The sequence below is a fragment of the Sceloporus undulatus genome, chromosome 5, assembly GCF_019175285.1.
Source record: "Sceloporus undulatus isolate JIND9_A2432 ecotype Alabama chromosome 5, SceUnd_v1.1, whole genome shotgun sequence".
Classification (NCBI taxonomy): Eukaryota; Metazoa; Chordata; class Lepidosauria; order Squamata; family Phrynosomatidae; genus Sceloporus; species Sceloporus undulatus.
Window position 1 is genome coordinate 138,447,311 of NC_056526.1, and position 22,642 is coordinate 138,469,952.

The window sequence follows — 22,642 nt, forward strand, 5'->3', positions numbered from 1 at the left end:
CTTGTAATACAAAATTATTCTTAGTGTTACATTCCACTGAAGTCTTTTTTTTTTGGTGACTACAGCTGTAATTGGGTTAAGCATTCTATTAACACTGACACAAGTACATAGGCAAAGGAGGTCAGCATAAAGAGTAAATATCAACTCTTCAACTATGTTTCAGTTCTCTCAAATCAAAGAGAATTAAATGCCTTTGGATTAACAGGTAGTTTGAAGAACTTTTAGTCACTTTGTGACAAATTGGTAACATTCTTCAGCCAAGTTTCCCATCCTCTTATAATACAAAAATCACTCAGTACACAGTTCCTTATATAGGAGACCCAAGTCCACAACAATCATTAACAAACACTTTCCAATAAGCAATGGCCAGTATTCTAGATGAGCTACTTAGCTGTATAACTACTTCAGTTATGTAGCTAAGTAGTGTCTCCCAGCCTGACCCCATCCAATCCTGACTTACCGGGTGGCAGCCAGTACGAGAAACAGGAGTCTCTTTTGTTGATCATGACCTGGTAGATCAGTGTTCCCACTCATCCCTCCAATGATCTCCAGTGTAACATCCAGATGCAGGATTTCTGCCATAATTCTTTCCTTCAGTGGAAATCATTGGAGATTTTAGATTCTACTCTAATGTGGACTGACAACTGGTTTTAACACACAGTGTTTAGGTGGCACTTTGTACTGCCTGCATCTTTCAAACAGATTTTGGAGGGGGGGGGGGAGAGTTCATAGAAAAGTACAGTGATGCAAATTCAGTATCAAGAACATTTGTGTCAGAGAAAGGAATAAATTATGGTATCTTAAAGCCACATAATGTGTTAAAATGAGGACCAGAGTGGCAGACTACATTTGTCCCCTATTTGTCACTGTCCTCATAGCAGAGAATACCCACAAGGTACTCATAGCCACTATAACAGGACATAGCTGAGTATACAATGCAAAGCCTCCCTGCCACTTTGGGACTCAAAAGGGTTTCAGTGAGAAATGTGAATATGTCCACCAAATTATGTGCTGTTCTGTATTTTTACTGTAAGACAAGGTGGGGTTGAGCTTGACCTCTCCTTTTTCCAGCTGCTATCTTTTTAATTCAAGAACAGAAAATAAGAGAGCCATTCTTCATTGCTGGAATAGAAGGAAGGAATGACAATCAACCTTTATGAATTATCTTAAAAATGGTATAAAAGGATGGTAGATATAAAAGTATGATATCTGGAAGATGAAAGACCAATACAGAAACAAATTGTAAATACAAACAATGAGACATACACATGCATTTTTTATTTTATCTTTTTTAAAAAACAAAACACATTTATTAATGCCAGTGTATGATCATGATAAGGGGAAAAAACTAAGCTGAGTAGCAACCAACTTCAAATGATATCAAAATATTTATTTGAAATGGGGACATAAAATGTCATTAGTTCTTGGTTCTTTATTGAAGTCCTGTTTATTAAAGAATGTTGCTACAGTCAATCTGGATTCTGGTATAACTTGGCACATGAAGTACAAATTACCTGTCTGTTCATACACAACATTTCTCACTCTCTTAAAGCACTCATTCATACATACTTACATGATGCATATAGATTGTGACTAAAGCCATGTATGGCCTAAAGCACATACAAGAGTTGATTCTAGAAGTAACATATTTCTACATCATAACAAGTCCACTGTATTTACAAATGATGATCTATTTCTGCAGATGAGAATTCACTTGAGGGTCACTTCTCTGGACACACATTTAAAATGTTCAGGTTGTCAAGTTCTTTATCAAATCAGATGTATATCTACAGGAAGATCTGTATGACCATGTGCAAGTATTCTAAGGCAATAGTAGTAGTTGTTCCACAGGGCTTGGGCTGCTGTTCCAATTCTCCTTTTCACACGCTTAGAAAGTCTGTTTTCTTAAAATGCAGCCAGGCATAGTGAGACATTCATGATCTGCAAGTTGTTGGCTCAAAGTTCTAGAACATCTGGGTTATGGGGATTTTTAAAAGGTTCATAGAATAGCACCATAGAAATGAGATTTGCCATCACAAAAGTCTTGTTTCCAGAAAACACTCCCCCTCTCCTGGGGCTCCCCCCTGCATGGCTTGAGAAATCTGATTTGGGGGAGGGGGAAATCTTATTTGTTCCATCTTTGACTGGTTTTGAAAAAATAATTACAAGCTCATTCACAAACATTTCCAAAGAAATGTACATTAGAAGTTCATTACTACTGAAACTGAATCCATAACTGACATTTGGGATTATTCTCATTCTGGTTATTTCAGTTCTCTTCGCATAAAGTTTTGGAGCAGTCTTGTAAAAGAACCTTTTCCATATGGTCCTCCATCTAAAATATAAGAGTTCAGAAGATACCGAGTCCTTCAACAATAATAAAACTCTCAAGTCACTGACAGTTTCCAAATTCTGGAGGTATTTTAATTATGATGAAGTTAAAAAGCTTCCAATGTGTTGCTGTAATCAACACTCTCTGAAGAACTAATGATTTAGCAGACACAGATTTCCAGTTTGTTTTAATGACATTTAGTACATTGATGGGACAGATGAATTATGAGTATTGAATAATCTCAAATTATTGCCCCCCTCTCCATTTCCTGATTTTTGTTGGTATGCATCATATCCTGTATATACCACCAAAGCAATTAGAATAAGATATAAAGACAGCATTTTGTGTGCATGACCTGCAGATGGTGGGCATTCTTCTCCTTGACATCAGTTACTTCTTAAAATGAAGCCAAGTCTGCAGGATCAGTTCCCTGAATCTAAGTAGTTGAGTATTCAGGCAACTATGACACTTGTCAAGCTGAGAACAAAGCTCTTATAGTCTCCTTGGAAGTATGGAATACTGTTTCACCAGCTATGCAGAGACAGCTGTGTATGGAGACCACACATCACCACCATAATGTCTGTTCTTCTTGAATATGACTATATTTATTTAAGTGAGATGTTTCAGCTTTCCTTCACTTGAACTCATGGTGTAAAAACATTTATATATTAATAATGACAGTTTTCCCCCAATCCCATTCCTCTTTCTTTTGCATGGTCTCTCGTTCCATAAATTGCTCTCTCAGCCTTGTTTTGTGGTCTAAGGATCTTGTGTTATTTTTTGGTGTGAACATTATCTTGATATTTTATACTTTTGTATCGTATATGGAATCCTTTTTTGTTGATTGTATCATCTGTGTGAAAATGAAGTAAAATCGAATCACCTGCTGAATACATTTCTTCAGGTGGCTGCAGAAAGAAGATGGGGGAGATTATTAATGGTATCCAGGAAACAACAGTCAGTAATGTTTTAAGGATTAGCCCTATCATCTTTAATTCTGATGGATTTTTAAAAAGACTTTCTCAATAGAAGAGTCATAACTGCTGGTTTTTGCTCTGCTGATAGGGATAAAATACTTTCGGGAAAAGTTTGTTTCTGACTATGTAGCAAGCTGTGTTCTGAATTTTCTTCTTTCATTTTTAAAATTTCTTTTTTTAAGTTAAGGCAGTCTAGAGCAGGCTGCATCCACTTCAGAGAAATAATCCAGTTTGATACCAATTAACTGCCATGGTTTAATCCTATGGCATTCTGGGAATTGTAGTTTTGTGAGATATTTAGCTTTCTCTGTCAGAGAGCCCTGGTACAACAAAAAACTACAGTTCCTAGAATTCCACAGGACTTAGGTTATTTCTGCAGTGTTAGTGCAGCCTCAGTGAAATAACCCAAGTGAAATAAACACAGGAGTCAAAAGTAATACTAAAAAGGAAAATGCAAAAATTTCACCTTTTGAAAGCCTCATACTCCATCTCAGAAATTCTGTATTTCTTTAACAATAATTTATGCGTAAAAACCATTAATGAATTTAACATTTATTCAATAAATTAGCCAGATGGTCAGGAGCATACAAAAATACAAATGGAGATCTCTTATCTTCCACTTTCAGACTATAATTGTGAAATAAATTTCAGATGTTATAACATGGTGAATTTGTAAAATTCTCCTTTACGTAATCTTGACCTACCGAACAAACAGGTTACAAAGGCCAAAACAGATTAATTCAACAAGATTTACCTCATGTTTTTATTTAGCAAAAGAGTGGGGCTTTAATTTTCTTTTTACAAACAGCAAGCCTTTCATTGCACTGAATGAAGCCTGCTTTCTTAATCTTGGAGAAATTTTAAAAACAGGTTGTGATAAAGAAAGAATGAGGAGCATGTAGTCCTCAAGATCTCACTGGACTGCAATTTCAGTAGCCACCACAGGCAATGGTTGGGAATTATGGGCACTAAAAAACAACATCTGGGGGCCACAGTTGCCCAGTCTTGTAATAAAGAATGTGGGAAGGGTGCAACAAAATGATGCTTGTTTATGGGCATCTTCATTACCTATTACTGAACTAGAGTTCTTGTATTCACCTGAAGAGTTTTAAGAATCACAACAATTAACAGAGTACATACCCCTGATCCACAAAACCGACCAAGTCTCAGAGCAGCTTTATCATGACCATCAAAGAGTTCTAGGTAGTCATAACCACAGTCTGCCTCTTCTTCCACCTCAAAAGTCTGAAAAGTTAATTCTATTCGATAGCCACGGTCTGACACTATTAGCCATTCACAGTCTGCTTGAACAGGATAGTTGTTATCACCAAATTGAGCATGAGAATAGAGGTCTCTTGCCTTACTTTCAGCTTTAAGGCGGCCACCACATTCTGTGTAATGGAAGGAGAGGGAAAAGAAAGTGAGGAAGATAGACTGTTTCAGTTATGTTTCAAAATGCTTCAAACATATTTAATTCTCTAATGCCTAATATTAGTGAATATCAATCAGAAAGACATAAGAACAGTCACCAGGGGTCAGTATAAACAAAAAAAAATAGACCTATGTAGAAACCTGATTTAATATTTGACAGAAAAAAACAAAAGCAAAACTATTGACAGTGGTCTTCTTTTTTTAAATAAGGAAAACTGAATTATACCCGTTCTCTCTGTCTGAAGAATGTAGCATGATTCTAGAGCTGAAGACCATATTCAATCTTTACAAAACACATAAGCTTCACTATCTTATACCTTCCACTGCAAATAACTTTTGTATACTTTTAAAATAATTTAATACTGTTTTAAATGCAATGATTTTAATTGTTTTTAAAACTGTATTGCTAGGTTTAACTTATTTTCTTGTGTGAGGCACCTTGAGTTTTACTCCGGGAAAAAGATGGAATATAAATGAATAAATGAAACAAACAAATAAATTATAAAGGATACTGCAGAAGTGTTTACAAACACAGGCAACTACCCTGCATTAGAAATAAAAGCAATTTGCTCTCTTCACTGCTTTATAAGGAGACCCCCCCAAAAAATTGTGCACAAGACATTTCCAAATAGTTTTCTGTGAAAATAATAAGGATTATGTTCAACCTGTAGAATGTGTAGCTTGGAAGCCTTTTCTTTGTACTGATGCATCAGAAACAAACCGAAGAAACATTTTATTTCCAGTGGCAACGAGGGGGTCTGGTATCTTATTTCCACACAAACGACCAAGTATTGGAGACTTTTCTGTTTCTCCATCAAACACCTCCAAATGGTCATACGCACATTCCTGATGTTGTTCAATTTCAAATTCATTAAAAACCTGAAAAGTTAACAAAAATAAGTCTAATACAATAGGTTTGTTCCAGATGTGAACTGTGCTGTATTCCTATTCTGAAACATTTTGGACTTTGAATGGCAGGCTGGTTTTGGAAGCAACAATGTTGTGAGATAGCAAAGATAGTGAGATAAGACAGACAGAGCACTAAGTATTGCTCTGAGGCAAACACCATAATACAACTATGGCGGGATACAAACCCCCGCCGGCGCCATTTGCTCCGTGCGGGAGCCGCAGCAGCCAAACCGTGCGACTCCCGCGCGGAGCAAAAAAGAAGCTCCATTTCGGAGCTTCTTTCTGCGGCGCCTCTATGACGTCACGAGGCGCCGCAGGCGCATTCGCGACGTCATAGGCGCCGTGACACGTCTGGACGCTATGCGTCCAGTACGTAAAGATGGCGGCGCACATGTGGAAGGGGCACCGCCATCTTGTACGTACTGTATACATACTAGGGTTAGGGGGGTGCGGAAGCACCGCCCCTTCCTAACCCTAGTACGTATACAATACGTACTATATGGTGGTGTGTATCCCGCCAAGGAAATCTTTATTGTGTTTGTGTGTGTGTGTATGCTAGCACAAGCTCTTTTATAATGGAACTGAAGAGTGTGCTGGGTAGACTGTATTCTCAATAGCTTTCAGAGTTGGCAGTCATGTTTTCACACTGAAGGGATTAAGGCATTTATTCCCTACAATTATCCATGGCAGAAACAACAAAATCTGGAAAACAGACATGTTCCACCAAATTCACTCTCCTAGTTCACGGGATTATCTCACATTTCAGAAAGACATGAGGCAGACAGCTGAAATGGGGAAGGAGGGGTTATGATATACATGGTGAGTCTATTAACATTGATTTCAATTTTATTAATATAAGATTTTAAACCAATGGTTGCTCATTCTCCCTGTGACCTTTTTAGATGGGTTTTTATGAGTGCATGTGTGTATTAAAAACTAAACTCAGTCTTTTAAAATGTTAAATAAAACAAGTTCTAGGACCCCACAGCAGTAGTACTTTTCTAAATGCTGATAGCCAAGTAAAATCTCTGCTGTTTGAGAAAGTTATAAAAGTTGGGGGGGGGGGGGAGGAATACTTCAGATTAACTTCGAAACAATAACTGGATGAAATTGCTGCACAAAACAGAAATCTCAAACTCCCCTCTCTCTCTCTCACTCTCTCTCCCTCTCTCTCTGGTCCCCCTGCATTTTCTCTCTCCCCCCCCCCCAACCATTATTTGTAACTTTTTTAAATTAGAGCTTTATCTGATCTTTTCTTGAGTAGTGGTAGAACAATCTGTGGCTACCTAAATGTTGTTAGGGTACAACTTCCATCAGCACTAGACAGAATTGTCAATGGTGAGGATGGTGGAAGTTGAATTCAAATATCATCTAAGGGCTTCATTTGCCCTATCCTTGTTCTAGAGCTTTAACAAAGTTCTAGATGCTCATAAGAACTTCTGTTTTAATAAATGGAAATTCAGTTAACAAAGTTGTAACTTTTAAAAGTAAATGGTAACTCAAGTTTGACTTAAAACTGATGCACTAAAATACACATTGAAGAAGTGGCTCATTCAGCTTTAATAACTTACATGTCAGTCTCATGCACATGGAATAAATCGAACTTTGTCCAGTTGGGCTTATTCTACCTAAGTGTGATTACAGCCCCCAAGTTATTTCTGACAAGGGTATTTAACAAGGTTGGCCATGTGTACTCTTAAACAGAGTTGGCTATTTTTCCTTACTTCTCTCCATCATTCACTAATTCACCAGGCAGGAGTGTGGAAATTTCTAGCCAAGTAAACTCAAGAGGCAATATTTAAAAGGAATGAAATGGAACAAGAATAAAATGCAGACCAAACATAATTGATATAAGTTGTGTCTGAGACAATAACACAGCTGTAATCTACTGAATCTAAAATGGAAGCCATCCAAAGTACAATGCGATGCCACTTTATATTAACAGCTGTTTTCATGTAGATTAAGTTTTGGTGTTTTGGCAGTGGAGAAATGATAGCATGAGGACAAAGCAGTGAAAACTGAAACAGTGATATATTCCTCTAATTTATTTGTTTTTTACGAAGATTAGGTATTTGTCATCACAGAATGAAAATGTGGATGAAATGCAAACATCTGCATAGCCAACCCAGTTGCTACTCATAAATTTTGGTTGAACATATTATTGTCAAATGGCCAGGTATTGTTATTTAGCTTCTAGATTATTTTACAGACAGATAAAAGTCCATGAGAGGATGATTAAAAACATAACTACATCCATATAAGTTAAAATTGGTTTGGAGTCAAACTAGGTAACAATGAAAGAGCGCTTTAAAAAGAAGAGTCAAGGGGGGGGGGGGCTGCAGCCACCTCCATCTTCGCCAGATCAGAGTCGTGGCAACTGCACGCTGCTGCCTTGATCTGGCCTTTCCAGAGTGCTGCATCCACTGGCGCTGCAGCTTTACAGCACTCCTTTGGCCCTGTGTCATGTGGATGAAGTGCCAGAGTGCCACGCACTATGTAGTGTGGCACATGAAATCACGCCACCATGGGGATGGAGTCAGGGCATAGATCGTATGGATGCCACACCCCAACTCTGCCCTTAGGCCAGCCTGAATTGCTAATCTACACTGCACCTCAATGACATCAATGGAACTTAATATCTAATTTTGGCCCCACTGATTCCAATGGGCCTATTCTTAAGTACAACAAACTCTGAATCCAACATATTTTATGAAACAGCAAATTATTTCTTTCTTCCTTTTTTCCCAATCTAACTCATTATGTATCCATGAAGGTAAGTCTCAGGATTTTATTTGGTCATAGTCACAAATTAAATATGCCTTACAACAAAATGCTACCTGTCTACTCAGAAACTATACCATTTTGGTGGAAATATTATAGGATTGGAAACAAGAGTCTAAGTAAGTGTCAATTCTTGAGCATAATACTTTTAAATGGTTCCCCCACACCTTGGACAACTGTATTGCACTATAATTGTATAAACTGTATGAAAGATCAGAAAAAAATTAATCTTCTATAGTCTAAATTACAAATTCAATTCTTAAGCATAATACTCAGAGAAAAGACTCTGTTAAATATGTATTATACTATAAATCCTATACAGAAATAGTGCAGTGCAAATGAGTGGCTTTCTATAAACTCTGGATGTAATTCAAAGGACCAATACAAAAATCTACGTGTGACTGAAATGTCATGTTGTTAGCTATTTCATCTCATATTTCTGTTTCAGCTACTCACACTGAAAAGACAGTCAAAGTAGGTCAAAAGACACAGGAACCTATAAAATTCTTCACCTGGGTACACATGGCTTTCCTACAACATGTGCATATGTATTTGCCAAGTCAGTTCATACCTATGGTGGCATTTAGCACTCCATGCATCATTGGCCTCTTGAAGACTGCTTCAGATGGGTCATTCAGACATCTTTTTTTTAGCGTGATGATGCAAATCATCTCACTCGTGCATTCTGGGTTTGTTATTCACACTATGAAACTGCATTGATGTGTATCTCTGTGAGTTCAGTTGCTCACATATGCAAGCATTCGAAAAAAGATGGAGTTGGTGGTGCAAATGCATTCGGAAGCCCTTTTTGGTATGCAACATTTTATCGTGGATCTATTCACATTGGTTATTCTCACTACCAATGATGCAGATCTTTTTTTTAAAAAATCTCAGGAAAAACTCCAATATTGATTATCCCAGATTAAATGGGTTTTTGGCAGCCTCCTCAACTTAATTGGGTGCATTCGGGATGCATACGAACAACCTTTTGAAGCTCTGATTATACCATCTACTACCACAATTTACTTTAATCTTCCAAGCAAACAGTGTCCTAGACTACCAAAGATCTTTGCTATGTCAAAACTACTTACTATTTTGATTCTGTGTCCAGGAGTGGCACTTATTTCCCATGTGCATTCCTTCCTACTTGGATACTTGTCAGGCCAGTTAGGACTTGTGATAATTCCATTTGGACTGTGGATCTTCTGTTCACACTCAGCTACACCAATAATGGAGAGATAACATCAGTGAGTCTAGTTGAAAACATATGTTATATCATGAAGCAAGAACAAGTAAGCTATTTACTCACTACTTCATGGAAAGGGCAGAAATTTCTAGAAGCAAACCTATTCATTCTTCACGGTCTTCATCACTACCACTGGCAAACTCATTACAGAATAATATATAATAATGCACTGTGCTGGTTTTGTCTTCAGTAATATATTTCTACTAGATTCTTCAAAAGATCACAAAAAATTCTTACACAATGTGTCTTACAATAGCTGCAAATACTCATGTAAGGGCTTAGTCAAGCAAATCATTCAAAGTGACCTGCTCTGTCAGATTGTCAGATTACTGATTCTTACCTTCCTTGCAGTCATGTTTGTTTTCATGTAGCACAAATCCATTTCGACACTGACATACATAGCTCCCTACAGTGTTGATGCATTCCTGCTGGCAGCCACCATTGTCCTTTGAACATTCGTCCTTATCTACAAGACACATAATGTATTTATTGTAAACATGTTATCTTTTCCCACTTTTCAGAAAGTTATAGAAAATAGGTTTAGTTCAGGGGTGAGCATGATAAGGCCCTCCAGATATTGATGGACTACAACTCCCAGGAGCCTTAGGCAGCAAAATCAGTGGTGAAGAATGATGAGAATTGTAATTGTTCAACATCCAGAGGGCTGTATGATTGCTGGTTTAGTTGGTATACAACTAACATAATTAATTATGTTCATGTAATGGGTATTAATAGTAATGTCAAAATGACAATACAGTGCGCCCGCGCTATAGGCGGGCTCCCCATATGTGGCTTCCTGCTTATATGGAAGCTGCGCAATGGGAGAGTACATAGTGCCCGTGGCACACACTCTCTCCTGCGCGGTGAGCACGAGTCCCATTCAATCGAATAGGACTCAAACGTGTTTTTTGCTTACGCGGGGGAGGGATCTGGAACAGATCCCCCGTGTAAGACATGGGACCAATGTACTAAAATGCCATCTCTGGTACATTTAGACAATGTTTGACAGGGGTAGAGAAGAATTTCAAGGAACTTAATTACTCTATTTTCCCTTAGTGCCTCTGGATTGGCACTGCATCTTAACATAGCATCATTCCAAGTGAGGCAGAGAAAGGGAACATGATAAGCTCCCTGCTCCATGAATATTCCTAGAATATTTTTTTTTCTTCCTGTACAGTGAAAACTACTGTTTTTAATTCTGACATTTCATTCTCCCTTGCTTCCTGGGGTAGGGGAAGATTCACTGAAAAAAGATTTGGCGTAAAGGTGCATCTACGCTGTAGGAATAATGCAGTTTGACACCACTCATGCTGAGTGCACTAGCACTCTAGCATAGAAGGATAAAGACCCCAAGGATTTCATAGAATGGAGCTATGGCACTTAAAGTGGTGTCAAACTGCATTATTTCTACAGTGTATATGCACACCAATATGGCTGGGTTTTGTTTTTTTTCCTCCTAGTTATTTTCCACCAGCAGTCAATGATGCAGCTAAGTTCTGTAGTCTCTCAGGCTACTGCCAGATAAGCCCAGCACCAGTACTCAAGCCACTGCAACATATTATGGCCCAGTATTATTAACTCTGTTTCCTACAACAATTTTCTTGTTATTTTTTTTTTAAAAAAAATCAGAGTCAGGAAGTGTTTGGCTGGACATAGCTACAAACACTTTATTATTCTCCCATGTTGTTTCCTGCCCCCAAAACAGCAGAAGCAAACTACACTGAATCTGTGTAGCCATGTCGCTGCAATAAATGAGCTTAAAATATGAAATGGCAAACTATCCAGTTATTCACATTACCAGGAAATTGTTTTTTTTAAATCTCCCACTCTACAACATAGCATTACTATAGAAGCAATTTTAAAGTATAAAAGGAGTGGAGGGAATAGATAATATTCTGTACTTAATAACCCAAGTTATATGTATGGATGCCTAAAGAGAGTCCCCACCGCATAAGATCATTAAGCCCAGCATCTTAAATCACTTGGCTGCACCACTATCAACAGCCCAAAATGTAGCAATGTCTACCAAACATGCACATTTTTTCTGATTGTTTGCTGCAAGCTTCACAGTCCTTCCTCCTGTTTCAAAGTCCAAAAGAGAAAGTGAACGCATTATTTATTAATACTGTGGAAAGCTGTCTTTAGCTTCATTTGTTATAGGTTAGAATCATAGAATCATAGAGTTGGAAGAGACCACAAGGGCCATCTAGTCCAATCCCCTGCCATGCATTGAAATCTCAATCAAAGGATCCCTGACAGATAGCCATCCGGCCTCTGTTTAAAGACCTCAAAGGAAGGTGACTCCACTACACTCCAAGGAAGTGTATTCCACTGTCGAACAGCCCTTACTGTCAGGAAGTTCCTCCTAATGTTGAGGTGGAATCTCTTTTCCTGGCTCTTGCATCCATTGCTCCAGGTCCTAGTCTCAGGAGCAGCAGAAAACAAGCTTGCTCCCTCCTCAATGTGACATCCCTTCAAGTATTTAAACAGGGCTATCATATCACCTCATCAGTACTACTGGGATATACGAAAAGATACACAAGACTTTGCAACAGTGGAGCACTTTGTCACTAAGGCCCAAAATAAAACAGAACAAAAAGTTTCACAGTTAGCATTATGGCATTATTTTTAAAAACCAAACACTGGCAACATGAATTGATCATAATGAATCTGGACATAGAATTGCAGCTTAAAGAGAAGAAATACAATATTATCTAAGTAACACAAGAAAATAATAGATGTTATAAATTGTAGGAAAATCTGCAACATGGCAAGCACTACACTGTTTTTTTTGTAACAGTTATCTTCTAAAAGAGCTTTTAGTATGTTAGACATAAAGCAGGGCGGGGGCAGGGGAGTGGTAACATGAGCTGAACTAAAAAGCATCAAAATTCATTTGCAAGGAGAAAAGCCAAACTAGATTAACAGGCAGTCATTCCAGCAAGAGATATCAGCTGCCCCTATTCAGCTGTTATTATTTTAGGTGGGGCTGATCCATTAAATCAAAACTGGCAAGACTTATTCCTGAACCACATTCAAAATGACACACATCACATTAGCTGTGTGTTAAGACTGTAATTTGAAGAAGCTAAAATCACAAGAGCTTTTGATGGTTTTATCAGTGACAGAGAGCTACCCATTAGGGCCACAAAGTCTGCAAAGCATTAATTAAGAGAGAAGCAGAACAACATTTCATGCTATGAATTGTATAGACAAAATTATTACACAGGCACAAGCTACTGTTTGCCATTTGTGTCTTGCAACTATTCATACGGGTATTTTATATATTCTTACATTTTGTATGCAGTAATTTGCCAAAGAAACAAAACAGCTGTATTTTCAACACATCCAACATTCTACATGTTGAAATGTATATGTATAGTTTATCACACTAGCGAAATCCCACTGAAAACAGGATTTAAACTAGATTCAATTTTTTATTTAAAAAAACCGCAAATGCAGGAAGTTTATCACACATAATGACCCCCAAAGCGAAATAACGCGAAGTTAAACCAAATGCAAAGCAGAGAAAACTGGGAGCTTTTTACTGAAAGTCAAAAGCTGCCTCTCTGCTTTGCGTTCCGTTTAACTTCACATTATTTCACTTTAACTGTGATGTCGTCTGATAAACTTCCCACATTTGCGGGTGTTTTGTTTTGCTTTAAATTTCTTTTTTCTTCAGCATCTCCCTAGTGTGATAAACTCCAATGACTCGCAGGTTGTTCTTTGACAGGGAGACCTTCAAGTATCAATTGTTAGAAAGTACGTTCATTACTACCTCTTCTAATGCCCAACTTTCATTTCACTAGCTGGGACAGCATTCTTAAAAAATTACTAATCAAGAAAGAACTACAAGAGGCCTTCAACTCCTGGAGAAAGTCTATTCTATACAAAATAACTTTGTTGCTATGTCCCTTTAAATTGTTTCTGACTTATGGTGACCCTAAGAGGGCCCTAGCATGGGGTTTTCTTGACAAGTTTCTTCAGAGGGGAGGCTCTCCGTTGCCATTCTCTGAGGCTGAGTGTAACTTGCCCAAGGTCACAATAACTACAGAAACTCATGTTTGGGCCCTCACATTATTTAGCATTGTAAGGAACTAAAAAGGACTATGTGAAATTCCTGGCAAACACAAATGGGGAAACCCCAAAATAGTTAACAAATCTAAATGCTAAGTTGTAATTTTATTATAAATGAAATGAAATATAAATATAGCATTTACATTTGTAATCCTACTGATCATGAGAGTCCATTTCCAAAGAGGCCCCTATGTGTGTCTAAGGAGGGTAAAAAACCCAATGCATGCAAAGAAGCACTCCAGGCAAGTCATTGGATCTCCGCCAAAAGAAAAGAGCATTAATTGATGGAATGATTCCAGCTCAAGACTATTAAAGTTCATCCCAAACCCTACAGCAATATAGATCTATCCACAAAATGTGAGATATCTTGCTATTTAACTCTAGAAAGAATCCTTGTAACACTCTACTTTGCAACTATAGAAAAGTGACAGGTGAGTTTCATACATGATAAACAAAATATTGGGAAATACTGTAGTAAAATGGTTAAAATGTACAGAAAAAGTTAACAAATGCATGTATAAACAGCTTTGATATTTTGCAAAGGACAAATTCTTTTCCTGTACAATCAAAACACCTGAGAAAGAAAAGTCATGTGTGCATTCCTAATGGGATGTTTATGCTGTTTTAATTACAGTAAGCAGTATCTGCTTTATTGAAACAAACCTTTAATACCTTCCTCAGTGTTCTAATACAATGGGCATGGGACAGACAGTGAAACTACAGCAAAATATAATCATTTGGCACTGTCAATGAACAGTGCACTAAACGTCCTATCAACACTTTACACAAACCAGTGTAGACTTTCTATCATATGCATTCCAGATTGAAGGTCTTAGAAGAAGAAAAAAATTAGTGCAAATTAGTTACAGAAACAAATGTTTTGCTGAGTAAATGCAAACCATTTGTTGTGCTCAGAGATGGGAATCAGTCTTCCAGTTTTGAATAGGTCCTTTTTGTATATTTTTCTGTCAAACCCTATTAATAAAAGAAAGATCCATTCTCAACAATATGTTAGTTATGAATCATTCACAAGACATATGGTCATACCTCTGAGACTCTCAGAGGCCAGTCTGTGAATTATACGTACTTGGCCTGAAGGGGCAACCTGTACCAAGTCCTTGCATGATTCAAAAACAAAAATTTTCTCCTTGCAGGCAGCTCTTTTGTCTGTGGGGGAAAATGTACCAGTATGGCACCAACAATGAGTGGTTGAGTGACTGTTCCAACATCAATCTGCTCAAGGGTAGGACAATGATAAGTTTTATTTGTTTAATGTAACATCATCATCATTATGATTACCAATCCCAGCCTCTTCAGCCAATATATAGACACAGATGATAATATAATGAATCAGTTTTTCAATATGGAACAAAATGAATGGCATATTTCAGGTATCACACAAATGTAATTTGATCAGTTAAACAATATAACACATAGATTTAAACACCATTTAGTAATATAGTAAGATAATTCAAAACAACTAATTATAACTCCTTTAGCATACAATTGCATTTACAATGGAGCCAACCCCCTCCCCCCACAAAAAAAGATTGTTCTTAGTACGTGTCTGAAAAGCCACTATGGTCTAACTTCACAACAATTTGTTATATGTTACTATTTTCTGTTATGGGCACAACAGCCATGTAGATCTGCATCCACAATATTGCTTTATTATTATACACTTACTATTCACAGTTATTCCATTAGTAGATTTAGAAGCTATCACTTTGGATCAAAGAACATGTAATGCAAAAGATCTGTGATCAGAATGTTCTATGAATTATTTTGAAACTGAAACCAGACAAAAACCTAGATTAGGACCACAGTACCGGATAAAGATGTGAACTCCTCATTGCAGATCTGTGGACCTCCAACAATGGAGGCAGTGACTTTTACTGCTTCTCCTTCTGCAGCTGCTCCAAACTGAAAAGGAGCTACTGGGCCCTATTTCAGCCCTTGCATAACTGCTGTTCAATTCAGAGGCCCACTGAAATAAATGGGACTTGTTGGTCAAACCCAGGAGTGGGAATGAAGCAACCCACTGGATGCTGTGGAACTGCAGCTCCCCGAATTTCTCACCACTGGCTATGCTTGCTGCTTGAACACCTAATCTGTCTCAACCCTCTCAAACCTCGTTAGCCCTTAGCAGAGTTCAAACTCTTTAAGATAGCTGATATATGTTATTATATGTGTGTGCCACGTTACCTGATCAGAAATGACAGGCTAACTGAAGATTTAGGGAGGCCACACTAACAAAAAAGCCAGGTTATCCATGGATTAAAAATGTAATCTTAAATATGGATGGAAGTGCAGGATGGCAAGGTTCCAGCATGCCTTAAAAAGTTGGTGGTAAGATGTTTCCTAGATAATCTCTTCATAAAATTCACCATACTAGAAAATTACTGGCGAGTCTCTAATATTCCATTGTTAGGAACATTTTGGAATGTGTAGTGGCTTCCTAGCTCCAGGCTTTCTCAAACAAGATCTATTAGCTAGATTTCTGTATTGTATCTGAAAATGTGGGTTTATATCCACAAAAGCTCTGTGTAAAATAAAAACTAACTAGTCATAAAGGTGCTCTTCCCCCCCCCACACACACACACACTTTTTATGCAGGAATAGACTTTATGAGGGTTAACAAAGTAAAGGTTAATCCAAACAACTCCCCAACAAATATTAACAGATAAATGAGGTGTTCAAAGTCTAAAGCTATGTATCTTCCTCTTTGTGATCACCCATTTGTCTTAGTCTTAGTCTTAAAATTAACTTACTCAATTGAGTAGAAAATTGAAACTGAACACATTAAAGGAAGATACATTCATTTTCAGCACTATGGAACAAAATATGCAAGCAGAAACTTTTCTTGGATAAAAGACACAGCAAACAATGAAATATTATTAAAAAAAATTAATACCTGAGAAAAAGTGAGCCTTGAAACCTTTTTTTGAAACTGTGTTATCTGATCTGAACTCAATTCTCATGTTGTTCAGTTGTGATGTAATAACTTCAGGCACTTCTGTACCACAAAATTTGCCATGCAGTTTGGAATCAGAAGAAAGGCCACTACGGATTTCAACATAATCATACTTGCACACCTAAGAAATGAAACAACTTGCATTATTCTTGATATAAATAATGTAATAAATGTAGGTACATTGTGGATTTAGCTGTAATTGTATGTTTAAATTTACAGTATGACAGACAGACAGATAATATATTTCTTGCTTCATTATACTGCTTTTATTAGTTTATTCAGAAATATGTTAGACATGACTTCAATTATTTTTCTCTTATTTTCAAAACTGCATATTTGATATTGCAGATAATGGTACCAAATAAGCAAGAGGTTGTGTACATCTCTCACTAGAAAAGAGCTTGATGTGGGAAGCGAGTGAAGTTTACATTTCTATAGGCCCAAAATACATCGGCAAAATGACACAGCTTCAGGCTGCATTGGGGGCATGCCAATTACATGACACATGCCCCAGATGAAGCCTGAAGCCACGTTGAGGCCACATCATTTGCAAAGAACCAGGTCAAGAAGGCGCGAATCTGCTCCTTCATGCAGTTTGGTTTAGGAACATGGCAGCAGCTTGGATTGGGACCAGGCACATGCAGATGCCACTGTCCTTGTGTGAAAAGCATCAGTGCTGTTTCCCGCTGCTCTATTTGGCTCATTGGTTTCGGACCTCAGAGTAGTTGAATTGGATGCTAGCCTAACTAAAAATAGCATACAAGTGTTTGCCCGCCTGCATGTAGAGTAACACCGTGTACAGAGGTGTGGGTGCATGTGTAATCTATACAACCCAAACGTTGCCATGCACTTAATAGCATTCGTGACCTTCTGCTGGATGCAGTATGCAGAGATAATTGTTTGTGACCATGAAGATTTTCATACCCACAGTAAGCACTGGTAAAACATGAGTAACACACAGGTAAAACACCAATGAAGCGCATGTGTGATCAGAAATCCAGCTTTATTATGTCCTAGCATTAGATATGTAAATGTATATATTCTTGAATAATTTCAAACATTATCTCCTGAGTTGATAACATTAGAAGAGTTTTGGCACAATTTCCACAATCTGGGACTTTTTTAAAAAGTCATTTTCGCAAGATCCTAGGTTTTTTAAAAAATTATTATTATTATTATTATTATTATTATTATTATTATTATTATTATTATTTTGCATAAAATGACCATATTCCCATAGAAAATTGTAAGTTTTGCATGCTCTTCTGAATTGTCTAATTAAATGTTCTTGATGCCAGGAAAATTCATATGGTATTCAAAATAAAAACAAATTCTGTTTTTAAAAGGCAGAGATGCTGACATAAAAAAATGTACGGATTCTTTGTTTTGTGGTTTTAAATGAGCTACTTTAAAGAAAATCTGAATGAAATAGTTTTGAAACTTTTCCTCATAAATAAATGCAGTATATGAATATTTAATAGATGTGCAAATAGAGTAAAACTTTACTTAAAAGAAAAGACATTATAGCTATGAATTGATACAGAAATATATTTGACTGACAGCCTTTTAAAAATAGAATGTAACTTCTATTATTAATGAGATTCTTCTGGTTAAGTAATTTATAGCACAAAATATGTAATAATTATATAAGTGATGAGTAATATTAACTTTTAATATATTCATCCACATGTGCACACTTATAACTCATTTTAAGTCTGCTTTATTAAATGTTAGGTGAAGTGTTTCTGGGCTTTTACAGAGGATTAATACTTTCATTTCCACAATACTTGAAATTATCTGCTTTAAAATGCTAATATTCAAGAAGCAACAATGAAAAACTAAGATCTATAGCCATGTGAGAGAGTAACATGTGGGGGCTTGCCTTTTTTAAAATCAACTGTTACCAAGACCAAGGTATCTGTTATGAATGATATTAGATAGATAGATAGATAGATAGATAGATAGAGGAATAACTGTTTTTGAAAATATGTACATAATGAGATATTTTGGAGATGAGATTCACATCTAAACAAAAAAATAATTTATGTTTTACATACACCCTATACACATAGATTGAAGGTAATTTTATATATTTTAAATAATTTTATGCATGAAGCAAAGTTTGTGTACACTCAACCATCAGAAATCAAAGGTGTCACTATCTCAGCCATCTATGAAAAAGGTTTTGATTTTTGGAATATTTCAGATTTTGGAATTCCAGATAAATGGAACTCTACCTACCTGTATAATCAAAACTATCACATATTTTCACTCACAAAACTCTTTAACTAATCTTTCTACTACAAATGTCATTGTCTCAAATATTAATAAATGTAGATGCAAATTAATTTCTCAAACTTGAATCCATCTTCTTTCTTTGTAAACTGTTCATATGCGTCCTGACAACTGCACAGCTAAGCATAATTAGCTTTCTCTCCCCTTATACTAACTCTTTCAAAACTGTCATACCTTATTGGTTTTTTTAAAAAAAATTTTGCTTTCCTAACAATGTGTAATAGAAGATTTCTACACCAGCACTTACTGTGGGGTAAGTGCTGGTAAAATGCCAGAAAAACATCAGGGAAGCATGTGAGTCTGAAAGCCTGATGCATTTCTTAAATTCAGGGAATTGTCCCCTCACCTCCAGCATCCCTGTATCATTTGGGAGCAGCCTTTTCCCATTAAAACAAAGTTTCCGTTAATGGGAAACGGCTGCTCCCCCAATGATTCAGGGAAGCTGAATTTAGGAATCATATCAGGCATTCAGACACATGCATTTCGCTGACGTTTTACCTGTGTGTTACTGTTTTACCAGCACTTATCGTGGGTATTATTTGTGCAGCACTACAATCATAACTTACAGTAAGTGCACTATTAATTAATGTATTAATTATATATAAATGCTAGAGGAAATGTTTTGTGGAAAGCAGAACATACTACTGGAGTGAATGGGACCATGGTGCACCATGCATGAATAAGCTAAGTTATTCAGACAATAGAGCAATAGCATCACAGAATTGAAAGAGACCACAAGGGCCATTTAGTTGAACTCCCTGCTATGCAGGAATATACGATCAAAATACTTCTGACAGATATTGATGATGGTAGTTCCCACTAGAGTGACTACTTTGTCCAGGTTCTTCTCAAAATAGGTAAAGTATAGTTTCAGAATTGTAAAGTAAAAACTACTGTGGAATTTAGTAATATTCAACATTTATGAATTCTGTGATGTGTTCACTTGTCTCTACTTAAACATTCATTTCCTTTGACAAAGCTTCCATTTCCAAAATACCTGTAAATACTTATTAAAGTTCCCACTTGGCCAAGTTAAAGAAATCTGGTAGTTTAGCTTTCTGATTCTGCATGTTTAATCCTTCCAGTCTAATATAACTCAGCTTCTCAACTTTTTAAGTGCTGCACACTTCTCTTAGTTGAGAGTCCAGACACTTGCTTTATTTATAAAGCTAGCTGAAATAAAAAAGGGAAGACATTTACCTTAAATTTCCTTTCAACATATGGAGCAAGACACCACTCCTCATGAAAAGAGAACAAATGATTTTGCATATGTCACTTGACAAGTAACATATGGGAGCGCATCCTCCAGCAAGTGGGTAATACATTCACCTTTGGACCCTGAGAATCTTACAATAACCTGGCTGAGGGATCTCTCACTACACTTATGTAATTGTAACAAGGACAGTGGAAGACATAATATTTAATATCTTTCACATGAGTCTGCCAACAGGGACATAGAAAATATGCCTTTGAGATATGCAGAGGGAATACTTTGGCACTGTAAACATATAAATGCCTTCCATAAAAGGACACAATTAAGGCCCCAATGGTAATAGAAAGTCTTTACTTTTTTATCCCTTAAAATTAGGGAGAGCTGTATCTGCTATTTCTTTGCTCCAATTGTAGCTGGCATCCTCAGTTTTAATATATGGACTAATACCATGTATCATATCCACTATCCTGTACTTTTTATCTCATAATCTTTAACACTATGTGGTGTTGTCATTTTAGCAAGTACAGTATGCATTTCTAACGGTTTACATTATGACTTGGGAGTTAAAACATTAATTTTACTTACTGTAATCAAGAAGCGGCTCCAGATAATTTCCTATGACATTTCCCCCACTTTTTACGCAAATAGTTTGCTTACTTGTAACTGTGATTTTTCGAACAGTCATAAGTGAATTCACATATCTGATTTGTTCTGTGCCCCCATGGAGTTTCTCAGAAATTTGTAGAGCTGCGTAAAACATTTTAGAATATAACACCACCCTTCATCCAGTGTACATATCTAAGTGGGATTCCCACCTTTCCTTTTTATTCTATGTATGCTGTGGAACCCAAAAGAAGGAAATGCATAATGACAACATCAGAGGGGAGGAGAATTGTGTGAGTTTACAGATAACAATCCAAAGAACCAATTACAGGTTAGCAACCCTCCTCACATCTATGGGATGCCCTGTACTCTCCCTCTATAGCAAAGAGGCCAGCTATGAGAAAAAAGATAAAATATGGGAGACCAGTAATGTCTATCACATGGAGTCTAATTTGTGACCTTTCCTTTACCTACATGCTATTTGAAACTACTCTGTTTTCCAGCTGTATGGGCCCTGCATACTTAGGAGAAATGAGGCAGACTTTCTCCAGTATCTTATACATATTTTCACACTTACAGGGGATTAGAAGTAGAGATGTGAAGAACTTCCGGCCAAGATGGCGAAGCGTTAGCAGCAATCCAAGGTAGCAGGTGGAGATGTTGTACCGTTTGCGGGATATAATATAAAGGAAGATCGCTCCCCCCCCGTTAAAGGGGACTCAGGTGGGCTCACAGGGTCCTCATACAGCTATTGAAGCTGAAAAGAGGTTACAAAAACCTCTGAGTAAGGGGAAACAGCTGGAGGACGAGAGCAAACTGCAACCGCAAACAGGGGTTTAAGCCAAGCCTCGCCGAGCCGGCTTTTAGGGGGAGGGGAGGGATTAAACAGCCTAAGGAAATCTGGTTGCTAAATTGAAGCTCCTCATAGAAAAGACTTTGTCGGAGGCGAGGAGGGAAAATAAAATAAGGAAGAAAAAGGACATACAACTAAAATTGTAGGATTAATTATTTGAAAGCCACCAAGCAGCCCAACAAGGCGGACAAAAGCAGCTCGGCCGGGGAAAGGAAGGAGAAAGAAAGAGAGGGTGTTTAGAGCACGGCGAGTAGAAAGGCGAGGGTGGAAAGAAACGACGGTGGTAAATAAAGTTATTAGTAAGGTAAGTGATAGGGAAGACGAGGAGGAGAACCAGACGGCGGCAGGCAAGGAGAAGAAGTAGACAGTGAAAGGCGAGGAGGAGAGACAGACGGAGACGGACGAGGAGGAGAAGCAGATGGCGACGGACAAGAAGGAGTAATAGACGGTGACGGACGAGGAGGTGAAGCAGACGGCGACGGACGAGGAGGAGAAGCAGACGGCAACGGAAAAGGAAGAGAGGCAGATGGCGACGGACGAGGAGGAGAACCAGACGGCGACGGACGAGGAGGAGAAGCAGACAGCGACGGAAAAGGAGGAGAGGCAGACGCAGACGGCGACGGAAAAGGAGGAGAGGCAGACGGAGACGGACGAGGAGGAGAAGCAGACGGAGACGGACGAGGAGGAGAAGCAGACGGAGACGGACGAGGAGGAGAAGCAGACGGCGACGGAAAAGGAGGAGAGGCAGACGCAGACGGAGACAGACGAGGAGGAGAAGCAGACGGCGACGGATGAGGAGGAGAAGCAGACGGCGACAGACGAGGAGGAGAAGCAGACGGAGACGGACGAGGAGGAGAAGCAGACGCAGACGGAGACGGACGAGGAGGAGAAGCAGACGGCGACGGACGAGGAGGAGAAGCAGACGGAGACGGACGAGGAGGAGAAGCAGTT

At 37.9% G+C, this 22,642-nt stretch overlaps 1 protein-coding gene across 1 annotated transcript in view; it reads right to left on the reverse strand.

The window, feature by feature from the left end:
- Positions 1-1,278: 1,278 nt before the first annotated feature.
- TLL1 (tolloid like 1) overlaps positions 1,279-22,642 on the reverse strand; it is a 155,930-nt gene continuing 134,566 nt past the window's right edge. Inside the window, 6 exon segments of the mRNA XM_042467856.1 lie at positions 1,279-3,240; positions 4,450-4,700; positions 5,406-5,619; positions 9,522-9,649; positions 10,017-10,142; positions 16,668-16,848. Of these exon segments, the coding sequence (XP_042323790.1) occupies positions 3,106-3,240; positions 4,450-4,700; positions 5,406-5,619; positions 9,522-9,649; positions 10,017-10,142; positions 16,668-16,848 (1,035 nt within the window). The 3' untranslated portion in view covers positions 1,279-3,105.